Source organism: Saimiri boliviensis, chromosome 3 (genome assembly GCF_048565385.1).
Source record: "Saimiri boliviensis isolate mSaiBol1 chromosome 3, mSaiBol1.pri, whole genome shotgun sequence".
Classification (NCBI taxonomy): Eukaryota; Metazoa; Chordata; class Mammalia; order Primates; family Cebidae; genus Saimiri; species Saimiri boliviensis.
The window spans coordinates 71,585,208-71,598,492 of NC_133451.1; the positions used below are offsets into that span (position 1 = coordinate 71,585,208).

Consider the following 13,285-nt stretch of genomic DNA (forward strand, 5'->3'; position numbering starts at 1 on the left):
TTCCTGATTGTCTCCTTTGCTTAATCTTTCCCCCAGCTTGCCATCAGTCCTGTTTCAGATGTGCAGGGAAAAGCCCACATAACTGCACAGACTGTGGGCCATCCCATGTGCTGTTGGATGGGCAGTGCCTCTCCCAGTGCCCAGATGGCTACTTTCACTGGGAAAGTAGTTGCACAGGTGAGTATGTAACGTGCTGGGGCACATTGCCTATGCCCATGTTTTGTCTTCATAGCATAGACAGACACTGTAATTAAGAACCTTTTCATACCAGGGGCTAAGATTCAGCTGTAAGTCCTTGTCTTGAACTTGCAGGTTCAAAGTATAAAGGGAGGGGAACAAGTGAAATTTAGTTCTTCCAATAAGGAAGCATTGAAATAAAACATTAGAATCAGCTTTATCCTAGACACTATAATATTTGAGTCAACTCTGAACTTGGTTTTCTCTTGCCTGGAAGACAATGATCTGAATAAATAACTCTTGTCATGGACTAAAAAATAACCTTTATTTCCTATAAGAACTAGAACTTAGTTCAGCATAACTCTTTGTTGCTATGCTCAGGTTGTGGGGGTCCTACTGTCGCCCAAGCTGGAGTGCAGTGGTGTGATCACAGCTCACTGCAACCTTACCTCAGCCTCCTGGGCTCAAGCAATCATCCCACCTCCGCCTCTTGAGTAGCTGAAACCATACGCATGTGCCACCATGTCTAGCCAAGTTTTTATTTTTGTTTGTAGAAAAAAAGTGTTGCCCATGTTAGATATGAACTCCTGGGCTCAAGTGATTCTCCCACCTTGGCCTCCCAAAGTGCTGAGATTACAGATGTGAGCTACTGCACCCAGCCTGTGGCTCTTTTTAAAAGTTTAAAGGTTTATGTTTATGATTTTTAAAGGGATATGTACTCATCGTAGGATTGAAAGTTCAGAATAGGAAAAATAAATGGGGGTTTGGGGATAAAGATCACTGAAGATGCCACATCTTAGAAGCAATAAGTCTTATCCTGGTAATAGATTCCTTTTGATGTACTTTTTATGCATGTTACTACATAATTGAGAACACATTTGAGTTATGCTTTTTTATATTTTTTCAAAACATAAAGTCATAAACAATTTTCTGTGATAAAAGTTATATGTACAGATATGTGTGTATATTTATCATTTTCATGGCTGCATACTAGTCCATTTCTTTTTCTTTTTTTTTAAGAGATGGATTCTCACTCTGTCACTCAGACTGGAGTGCAGTAGTGTGATCATAGCTCACTTCTGCCTTGAACACCTGGGCTTTAGTGATCCTCCTGGAACTATAGGCATACAACACCATGCCCAGTAAATTGTTTTTTTGTTTTTTTGTTTTTTTTTTTTTGAGACGGAGTTTCGCTCTTGTTACCCAGGCTGGAGTGCAATGGCACGACCTTGGATCACCGCAACCTCCGCCTCCTGAGTTCAGGCAATTCTCCTGCCTCAGCCTCCTGAGTAGCTGGGATTACAGGCACGCACCACCATGCCCAGCTAACTTTTTGTATTTTTAGTAGAGACGGGGTTTCACCATGTTCACCAGGATGGTCTCTATCTCTTGACCTCATGATCCACCCGCCTTGGCCTCCCAAAGTTCTGGGATTACAGGCTTGAGCCACCGCGCGCAGCCAATTGTTTAAAGATTCTTTTGTAGAGACAGGGTTTCAGTTTGTTCCCGGGCTTGTTCTGAACTCCTGGCCTCAAGCAATCCTCCCACTTCAGCATCCCAAAGTCCTGGCTGCATTTCTTTTCACATAAGAAATGGAGAAAAGGGCCAGGTGTGGTGGCTCAAGTCTGTAATCCCAGTACTTTGGGAGGCCGAGGCGGGTGGATCACGAGGTCGAGAGGTCGAGACCATCCTGGTCAACATGGTGAAACCCCGTTTCTACTAAAAATACAAAACATTAGCTGGGCATGGTGGCTCGTGCCTGTAATCCCAGCTACTCAGGAGGCTGAGGCAGGAGAATTGCCTGAACCCAGGAGGAGGAGGTTGCGGTGAGCCGAGATCGCGCCATTGCACTCCAGCCTGTGTAACAAGAGTGAAACTCCGTCTCAAAAAAAAAAAAAAAAAAAAAAAAAAAATGGAGAAAGGATTTGAAATTTGGCAACTCAGACACCTGAAGACACTAGGGAGATCCTTTACTTTCTCTCTCTTAATGAGGTACTGCTCTGGTTATCAATTGTTGCCTAATAAACCACCCAAAATTTGTGGCTTAAGACAACAATTATGTTTCCCAGTTTTGAGGATTGCTGGGCAGCTCTTTCTTCAGGTCCTGCAGGTGGGCTCTTCGCTGACATGTTCATCACCTGGGTTGGTCAACAATCTCTTACCCTATGAGGCCTCTTCTCTTGGCTAATTGTACTTCCTCACAACATGGCAATCTCAGCTAGTCAGTCTTTTTATGTGTCAGCTGTCTTCTCCCGGAATGAGTATTCCAAAAGACCTAAGCAGAAACTGCAAGCTGCATATCGCCTAACCTCAGAAGCTTCACTGTCACTTCTGCTATATTCTGCTGGTCAAAGCAAGATAACCTGTACTTGAGTGGGCGAAGGAATAGCATACACCTCTCAGTGGGGAATGGCTTATGTACACAGTAAGGGATAGATTCGATAATCTTCATGATGGAGACAAACTACCATGGTGCTAATGCATTTGTATGGAATCAGGAATTTAGCACAGGTAACTGCACTTCCCAGCCCCACTTCCCCTGACTACGGCAGAATAGAACAAAAGGAGATAGAGGTATTTGCTTCTTTCTTTAACATGTCAGTCCAGTATGTTTTTAAGAGCACCTTTATGTTTCAGTGACAGAGATTCTGAAAATACTGTTTGGGATTAGTACAGAATTTTGTTGGAATTGACAAAATACTAAAATTTAAGGACTTTATTACAGAGCTGTGTGGGAGTTTTGTTTTTTTTTTTTTTTTTTTTTTTTTTTTTTTTTGTTTTTTTTTTTGTATGCACAGGAAAAAACCATTCTGTCATGATTTCTGTTTTATTTCTAAAAATAGACTGTTGGGGCCAGCTGATAGGAAAAAGCCCACTAATATGAAATTATATTACAAACATTTCTGGAGTCAGAAAACATAATAAATTTGTGAAATATTTTAAAAATAAATTAACATACGTTAGATCCATCTAGTCTTAAATTTCAAAGAAGCAATTTAGAATGAACATAAATTTAGATGATTGAAGATCAATATTATTTTTGTTCTAGAATTTTTTGCCTTTTTCTAAGTGCCTTTTTCATCTCTGCAGTCCCCTGGTGAGTTGCTTTACTTTAAATACTCTGTCAAGCTCAGTGGGGGAATGTTCCTGGTTTCTTTGTCATTACAGTTGCCCTTGAAAGCTGTTTCTATCCTTAGGTACTTTCATCTTAGCCCAGCTAGTTTTTGTATGTAAAAAATTGTTTAAGGGAGGAAAGTCTGGGTAACTCTCGCTCTTCTCTGTCCATGCTTCTGTCTGTTCGAAGCCAGCAGATGGATGGTACCATGAACAGCAGTGCACCCAGGTCACTGGAAATATTCTGGTAGGGAGGAAGAACTGGGTGTTGGAAATCATCCAGAGAACAGTGTGTCGTTTGGAGAGGTACTTTCAACATTGAGAGCCTCAGGAATGTAGAAGGGGTGAGAGTGCTATCCTTCTAATCAGCAGTTCATTTTCTTGCCTGCTTTTTTAAAAAATAATCCTTATCTTTTCTTGGCTTCTTGCCAGAATTGAGAGGCAGTTGACTTGATATCTGTGCCTTTGCTTCCCACCGGCCGCATGCCAGGAGGGAGTTCATCAGTTCTTGCAAGATCTACCCAGCTCCAGCCCATCACATCCCCTCCTCTTGCACTCAGACCTGCTTAGACCTCCTTGTCCTTGGCAGAGAAGTCCTTAAATCTGCTTCCATGGGCTTGCTCCTGCTGCTCCCTTGGCAGCATCAGTGCAGCTGCAGCTGCAGCCACCTTTGATTCTTTGCTATTCTTATCTTTATTGCTTACACCTCACTGTGACTCACTTGGTTTGTTTCAGTGTCATACCTTTGGTTAATTTGGTGGTTTTTCTGGAGAAGACATAGCTTTGACATAACTTTGTCTCTAAGTAATTGAACTTCAGAGGCAGCTCACGATAACCCCCAGAAAGAGGACTTTTTCTGTCCTTTGGATTTTAGTTAAGTATTGCTGATAAGATAAGCATCCCAGTGGTGGCTTGAAGGGAGACCCTGGCTGGCCCCTGACTCTAGAGAGAAATTGCAGTATCTTTTGCTATGTATGGATTCCTCCCTCATCTGCTAGAAATTTCTGAGAAGTAAGATGTCCCCTTCTTCTTCCTGTCCCACTCATTCTTTGAGTCATGGTATGTTAGGGTCAGGGAGTCTTACCACTCACATTTCTGCTCTGTGACTGTGATTTGAGCTTCCTTACTTACACAGATGGGGATGATCATGCTGGCCTTTCTGGAATGGGTGACCGATCGCTCACATATGTATAGTTCAAGATTTCTTAATGTGTTCATGGACAGTAATCCCTTTGACATCAGAAATGCAGTCTCTGGGTCAGGTACAAGGGTGTGCCAGACTTGCTCAGGAATCTTCTAAAGATGATTAGAGTTGGAGATCTGCTCTTAATGTAATTTGTGGAGTGCATTAAATACTTCATACCTATACATACTGAGCTGCTAATTCCAATCCTGGTTTTCATTCCCCTGCCAGAGTGTCACCCGACCTGCAGGCAGTGTCATGGGCCATTGGAGTCTGACTGCATCTCCTGTTACCCTCATGTCTCTCTTACCAATGGGAACTGCAGGACCAGCTGCAGGGAAGAGCAGTTCCTCAACCTCATGGGATACTGTGCTGGTGAGTGAAATTCCCATGGACTCTTCAGAAATCACTAGGCAGCTGCTGGGGCTCGTCATACCACGCTTAAGGGGGCTCTTGTACTGTCCTTCGTCCACACATTATGAGCTCTTTTATAGAAGACATTTGTCTCGTGTTTGGAAACTCATGACACTGCTTCCCCTGGGGCATTTAGTAAAAACTTGTGAATTTCAATGGAACATCTAGTAATACTCTTGCAAATCCTGAAAATCTCAGACCCTCATATTAACGAAGAGTGAAGTGATGATAATAGTACCTTTATATGCATTGAGAACTTCTTCTTAAGACAGCAAAAAGTGTTCTGCAAACAAGTCACTCCAAGACTTAACCTTTCTCTTGTCTGCATTTTGTCCTGCTTTTTTGCTATGGGGATGCTTTGCCATCAGCCTCAGACACAAAATTTTAGAGAGATTAGCTTTTTTTTTTTTCTCTCTCTGTCTCTTTCTTTCTTTCTATCTTTCTCTCTCTCTCTCTCTCTCTCTCTCTCTCTCTCTCTCTCCCCCTCTCTCTCTCTCTCTTTCTTTTGAAAGAAACCAAAGAAAGAAAAAAACTTAAAAGTAGATCAGTTGCCTTAGGAGTTGGGATTTTTTTTCTTCTTTATTTGAGAACTCAGATCTAAAAAAAAAAAAAAAAAAAAATTAGGGAAGCAGCCTGAAATTTGAATAGTGTTGAAACCAGACATTATTTATGTTCCTCTATCCATTCAGACAACAAATATGTATTTTTGAGTGCCTACTAATGGTCAAATACTCAGAATACAGAAGCAGATGAAGGAGACAATGACTCTCCCACCAAACATCCTATAGACTGGGGAGAAGAATTTACTGAGCAATGGGTTATTGTATATTTTTTGACCCACTTCTTCAAACTGTGGGATAAACTTACAGAGCTTTGCCTTTTAGCAGCTGTTGTCTCAGTTCTGAAGGGGTGAACTGGGGGCATTCTGGAATGCTATTGAGCAAATGGGAAGGGTGAGAAAGCATGCTGAGGGGTTGACCTGGCCATCAGGCTTGTCCTAGGGCAGGAAGGAGGCATGGCCAGTTGTCTAGATCTCAGTATCCAGCAGGCATATTCAGTCTGGGATGAGGCTGACATCTCACCTGTTCAATCTGGTGGATTGAGGGTGGGCAGGGCACAGCAAGTCAGTTGCTGTGCTCCCTGTGGCTGGTGGTACCATGGTCCAGATGAGCCACTCATTTTTGCATATGACATTAAAGACTAGACATTTGGTATTAAGGTCTATATTCTAAGAAAACCAAATGGCCAAGCACAGGGCTCCAACCCAGAATGCTGGATTCAGAGCAGAAGCCCAAGCGTAGAGACTGTGCAAACATTTTTAGGTCCAACAAAAAGTGGAAATTCAGAGTCCAGGATGAAGACTAATCAGAATCCCTATCAGCTACAGGATGTGTCTATTGCTAGTGATGTCAGTTGTAGGCAGGATGGTCTTGGAAAGTGTGAAAAATGGGAGACAGTAGTGCCCACCCCCAAAAGAGAATCTGGGATGGCAGGGGCTATTACAGTTTATATGTTTGAGTTTAGCTGCTTATTATCACTTTAGGACCTGGAAGAGCTGCTACTCTGAGAATTAAATGGCTCCTTACATGGCTAAAGCATATTGGTGGATATTTACTGAGAACTCACTGAGCACAAGGTGCCGAGCTGACATTTGAGGGGATACAGAGGTCTTCCAGACTATTTAAGGAGGTGAACCGAAGACACAAATGTAGTTAACGAATGGTACAAAGCAATTTAAGGACAGTAACACCAACTGGTAATAAGGGTGGTAGGAGTTCAAGGTAGGGAGAAATAGCAAGATATGGAAGGCATTATAGAGGAGCTGGAATGCAAAATACTTCCAGAAGAATAACTAGGATCCTGTGAGACAGAGAGAGGTCTGATCTAATGGGTTTTCTGAGCATGGTTTCATCAGGAGACAGGCCCAGCAGGTATAGCACGTGGGCTATTCATGACTAGCAAGTCATCTAACATGGGCAAAAAACATGGTTGATATTAAAGCATATTAGATAAAATGGTTGGGAAATTTAAATTCTAACCAGAGTATAAAGAACCCAGAGTTTCAGGCCAAAAGTTTTGACTGGATCTTGTGAGCAATAGGGCCATGAGAGTTTTGGAGAGGCCTGTAACTTGACTAAGGGTGTGTGTTAAGGCAAAGAATCTGCAAGCTGCATAGAGAATGGACTAACACAAAGAGAGATTAGAGTCAGGGAGAAGAGTCAGAAGGTAGGACCTGAATTATATCCTTCATGATGGCTTTTTATTTTTTAATCTAACTCGGAATGTGGACCCTAAAAAATTTTATACTGGGGCATATTTTAAAAATACATGTTTATACAAGAAGATTGGAAAAATTTAATTTTTAATGAGCTCTGTTCTCTCTAATGTCCAGAGTGTTCCTTGATAGTAAATTAGGTGATTAGGAGTTGCATTAATTTTTTAAGGCTTATAGGGAACCTTTAGAATGAGAATCATGAGACTGAGCCACTCTGAAAGTCCCCAATCCTAGAAGATCATATCCTACTAAAATGAGCTGAAAAGGAAAATCTTGGCTGTTCTGGGAATTAGGTGTATTAAGTAATGGTTTTAAATGAGGTAACCATTGTCTGGTGCTTAGAAATCCTTTGTTGATTAAAGACTGGGGTAAAAGTATTTATTATAGAAAAGTTTGATCAGTAATTTTAGTTATTGAACTTTCAGAGAACTGTGCTGACCCCAAAGTTTACTTTTCCACTACATGTCTGACTTTTCTAAACACTTCCACTTCTCTCTGTAGCCTTGCAATGCATTCATGCATGTATGGATCCATCAACCATTTATGAAGCCCTTGTGCCATCCAGGCACTGTGCTGGGCTCTGGGGATGTAAAGATGAATCAGATACGGTACTTGCAACCAAGAAATGTACACTTTAGTGAATGAAAATGTTAGTTTGCTTGGGCGGCCATAGCAAAATACCACAGACTGGATGACTCAAACAATGGAAATTTATTTTCTCCAAGTTTTGGAGGCTGGAAGTCCAAGATGAAGGTGCCCACAGGGTTGGCTTTTTCGGAAGCCGCTCTCCTTAGATTGTAGATGGCGGCCCTCTTGCTGCCTCCTCTGTGCACATGCACCCCTGGTGTCTCTCTGCATGTCCTAATCTTCTCTTCTTATAGCTATATTGGTCACATTGGATCAGGACCCATCCCTTAAGATGTTTATTTTAACTTTATTACCTTTTTAGAGGCCCTATATTCAACTACAGACATTCTGAGGTACTGGGGATAGGCCCTCAACCTATGAATTTTGGGAGGGACTAATTCAGCACATAACAGAAAGGGGTGTGTGTTTAGCATGATATTGCTGTGGAATTCCATGCACAGCACAGGATATGAGATGAGCCCATGGGACAGGACCGTGACCTACACTGGAGGGTGTGTATGTGAGTGTGTGGAGTGGCTATGAAAGCTTTCTGGAGGATGTCACAACTGAGATGATTTTAAAGGTGAATGAGAATTAGAGTTTGGGGTTTGCAGGTAGAATATTTCAGAAAATGGGCCAAAGAGGATTATCTATTGAGACACCCATAAAGAGTTGAGTCCTATGGGACAAGTGGGACTTGAATTGAATGGGGCGGCAGGACTGGTCATGAGGGCCTTGGTACACCTGTGGGGATCCCTCGAAGGTTCTGGGAAGCATCACGATTGCATTTCCGTGAAGAGAAGCATCTGTGGAAGATAGCTTAGAAGAAAAGACTGAGGGAGAAAGTTCTTTAGGAGACAGCTGCAGAAATCCAGATGAAAGAAATCCTTTAATGAAAACATTCCTGAGGGAATAAAGAGAAGGGGACATGATTTCACCGGGTATTAATAGTATGTGAGATTGACTCATGTAAGATTGCTGTTTTGTTGCAAAAATGGTCCAAGTGGAAATTTCATATGATTTAACATAATAGAAGCAACAGAGGTTGGTGCTCCCTCAGCCCTGGGGGTGAGGGAGAAGGAACTTTGCAGATAGTTTCCAGGTTTCTGGTCACAGAAATTCGAGGGACGGGAGTACCATCTACCAAGGGTAGGAGTAGATCTAAGAGGCAGTAGGAAAATGGTTGAATTTGGCCAAGCTGAATTGGGGGTGACGGTTGGACATCCCAGAATGTCTCTCCAGGAGGAGTGGACAGGCTTCTTACTGTAGCTACTAGGAGCTTGTCTCCTCTCTTAGTGTTGCCCTGAACCTAAAGTCTTGGAATTTTTTTTTTTTTGACTAAAGTATTGCCTTGATTGGGTCATAGTTACCTCACAGAATGTTTAGGTGATTTTTGTCTAAACTCAGGAAGGTGTTAGGAGAAACCATGTGATGACAGACAAAGCCAAAGATAATCTACCACTGTGTGGGGCCGTCAGTGGAATGTCCCCTCTGTGTCCTTGGGAAGTCCTAGCTTACAGGAAGTCCCAGAGAAGGGCCCTCTCTGCCCACTCCTTTGTGTATGTCCGAGTGCTTCCAGGGTGGTAGGGTTTCCTCTCAGGATGTATTCTCTATTTGACCCATAACTGAGATTATCATCAGTGACCTGTTTAAAATAGAAAATTTCATCAATCTAGCACACCGACAAAGTAAATCCATCCTGGGAGCAGGTCCAGTAACCTCAGTGTGTCTCACATATGGAGATGTCATATGTATGGGGTTTCTTCCTCCAACTTATCAAAGCAAATATAAAGTATGTGAGATTTAGGCCAGAGCTGAAAGTTTTCAACAAAGATAAATGAACTGGGGTGAGAGGCAGCTGTGCATAATTGTGGGTGACACAGTTGTGTGCTAAGGAAAGCCAGGTTTTCTTTTTTCATAAATTAAAACAATTTTTTTGGCCCATATCTCAATAACATTAACAGAAAATTCCAAAGCCTGAGGTGCTTTTTTCATTTCTCTTTCTCAGCTAAAAGCTTCCTATTGTTCATAGAATAGGGTAAGAATTAAAAGACAACCAGATAAAAACCTAGCGGGGAAATGTTCACCTGCAGATGCATTTTTTAAAACATGCTTTGAGTTTTGTGGACTGCCTGATGGGATGGCTATGTTTTTGAGTTCTTATGTAGAAAGAAGATAATATCAAAAGTAATATTGCAGAGGGGAAGACCTAAAATATTAAAACAGTTGATTTTTTTAGGGTAGTAAAAATCTAGGGGATTAAAAATGTGTTATTGTTTATGAAGTAATTTTTTAATGCGGGTTCACTCTTTCCACAAATCTGTGTGAGAATATAAGCAAAAGAAGACAAGTGTGAGTAAAGAAATATTACTTCAAGTATTTTTGTACTGTATTCCTATTCTACAGAATTCAAATTCTAAGCAATGGTTAATAGGTGTTACATGCAAAACAAAAACAAAAACAAAAAACCTCCTGGCCAAATAAATTTGGAATTGACTTGGTTACATAAAAGTAAGCAACTTTCTTTATTGCAAGATTTCTGAGAACCTTAAAAATGCATATTCATGCTGTGAATCTTTAAGATGAAGATGGCTGAACATCATTTCCTAAGCATTGAATGAAAGACCCCCTCCCTTTATTATAGCCTCTTTCAGGGCTAGCCAGTGGTATGAAGAACAGTATTTGGGAAGTCCTGAACTAACTGTTATTAATGCTTTGAACAATTGGTTTACACTCCCTAAAGGTAAAAGGAAATTATAAACCTGTACGCAGGTTGTAGACCAACTGACTTCCCTCCCCACTCCCTCTCTCTCACCTTCTCTCCCTTGTGCTCTTCCTACTTTATTTTCTCTGTGGGCAGGCAGAGGGGTCACCCAAGGAGGTACGTGTTTGCCACCCTTTTGCCTGCTGAAGAGCATTGCGGTTAACATTTTTCTTCCACATCATAAATAAACACTTTTGAGTCCCTTCCATGATTTTTCCCATTTATTGTCACCATTTCTGAAAGAAGGGCCCTAAAAATGTGGTGAAAAAGTAAAATTGCTCAAATTTAAAGAGCAACACATCTGTATTTTGGAATAAGCTGATACAACTGCAGCATTGAATAATGGGGGAAAAGCCCAGTTCAAGTTGGGCATAATTAAGAACCCGGGAGGGAGCCCTGTGCCAGCCAGGACACCAGCTCTCTCCCTCCCTCCAGATACAGTGACTAGAAGCCAGAGAAGCGAGAGCCAGTTCTGTTTTAAAGCAGCTTCTACGGTGCGGGGGAGGTGAGTTGGCACCACCCTACATCTTGCTGTGGCTGCTTCTGCGGTTATAAATGGAAAGGAAGAAAAGAAGCATAAACTTTAAACATGTAGCAGTTCTTGCCTTATTTTGATCACCAAATCCTACCCATTCATCCCTCAATGCCTGGCTCAGATTCCTTTCCCTCCAGGACCAGCTTCTTCTTGGCATCTCCCCTGTTAGAATTTCTAGTATGCTGATTATTTCTACCACTTTACCTAGCACTTGGGCTTTGAGCAGCTCACATTCTCTATGAGTGATCTTTTCATGGGTATCTAATAATAGGTGCCGGTTCTGAGGGCTTATCATGTGAAAGTGCTGTGCTAATTGCTTTGAATGCATTTTGCCATTTAACATTCACAATAATCCTCCAAGGTAGGTACTAATTTTATCCCCGTTTTTACATATAAGGAAACTGAAACTGGCTAAGAGAGGTTAAGTACTGACTCCAAATGATAAAAGTCAAGAATGATTGAGCCAAGATAGGAACCCAGAGAACATGATTCCAGAGTCCACATACTTAACCATTTTGTACTCCATGGTGCAAGTACAATTGCTTGCACGCAATCGGGGCTGAAGAATGAAATTTTTTTTTTTTTTTGGTTGGTGAATTGAAAAGTGGATTAGTAGGCGGATTACTTGATTGGTGGTTTAAAGGTCACTGTGTTAAATAGAGTGGCTGGAGAGGCGTTGTTGGGAAACATTGCAAAAACTTGCTAGTCTGTTTTAAATGCTAAGAAAGCTGATTTAGACTGCCATGTGTACCTGCATTCCCATTGTATTTGATCCTTACTAAATGAATAAACTTCAAAGAAAAACATTAATGTATACTAAATTTTAATAATTTACTTCACTCCACATTTAATCTTTTTCAATATATTCGTATGTGTATTGTTTTCAGTTGTAGTGAACAGCTATTGTATTTCTTTGTTCTGTTCTCTAAAACATCACTTTAAATGACATATTTCCATATGTTAGCAAATATTGGAAGAATCCACATAATTGTCATTTTTAATGCTAAGTCATATTCCGTTGTGTTTGGGTAACTTAATTTTGTCATTTTCATGTTGTGGAACAGGGCTGTAAAAGGCAGGAGATAGATTTACTGGTTGGTCCATGGCAGGTTAAATATGATTTCTAAGGCTACAGCTGTGACTAGATATGTGTTTCATCTCATTATTAATAGTAGTAATGGTGTGTTTGTGAAGTTTTATAATTTTCAAAGCATTTTCTCATGGATCTTCCCCTTTAATCATACCCAGAAACCCCCCTGCAGAATTGAAAATGCTAGTAATTTCCATTTTGTTGACTGGTGAATTAAGACTCAGTACAGTGCCAAGCTAGCACTTGGATGGTCCTCAAGAACTGTTGGGAAGAATTAAGGACTTGAATCAGCTGTCCTCATGTCTAATTCTCTTCTAATGTCTCATATTATAATTATGACAGGGATCTTTCTTCTTGGTGTGAGTCATATTTTGGTTCTTATCTTTTCTTTTTCACCTTCCTCTGTATTCCATCTAGTCTTGTTCTTCTATCTCTATATTTTTTCAATTTGCTTGTGTCTTCTATTTTTTTCAACACTTGCTTATTTTCTTTATCTTCTTTTTTTGTAATGCACTTTCTTATTTCTCATCATGTCACCCTATCTCTTATTGCTTGAACCATGAATTGCATATCTACCCTCTGTACAGAACTTTCAGTGATTGTCTCTTCCTTGTTCTCCCAAATTTTCTTTTATTTAAGAGATCAATCTGTCTGCAAAGGGATGATTGAATTTTTTGAGCTTTTCCTTTCAGGAAAAAAGAACATGACCTATGCTTAAACTGAGTCCTTCCTAAATTAAAAAAGAAAAAAAATCTTGTATTTTCTCCTTCATGTGACTTTTACCAAACAATACCTTACCTAGCTTTCATAATGAGAGAAGGACCTTACTTGTAAGCTTCCAACTTGTAAAAGTTCCCAACAAAGTCAGGATTGCTGTTGCTTCCTAATAACTATAGGATAGGGCCTGAATTGCAGAGACAGTTTTTGTGGGTGTATGTTAAAAGAACACAGCTGAACTGAGACTTACAGGTTATCTTCTTCAGCACTAAAGGTAGCATATACCTCTACTAAGGCTACATATACCTGCTTTTACATACCTGTGAATTTCTGTGGCTTACTGTTAATAGGCAAAACCAGTGAATTGGTTGCAAACATGAGCATCAGCA

At 40.8% G+C, this 13,285-nt stretch overlaps 1 protein-coding gene across 7 annotated transcripts in view; it reads left to right on the forward strand.

The window, feature by feature from the left end:
* The window catches only part of FRAS1 (Fraser extracellular matrix complex subunit 1), a 460,403-nt gene that overhangs the window by 255,686 nt on the left and 191,432 nt on the right, over positions 1-13,285 (forward strand). For 6 of the 7 annotated variants that reach the window (XM_074396330.1, XM_074396331.1, XM_074396334.1 and 3 more), the window contains 2 exons: positions 37-177; positions 4,706-4,849. In XM_074396330.1, the coding sequence (XP_074252431.1) occupies positions 37-177; positions 4,706-4,849 (285 nt within the window). The remainder of the gene's footprint in view (positions 1-36; positions 178-4,705; positions 4,850-13,285) is intronic. The other variant, XM_074396333.1, reaches the window with a different exon arrangement.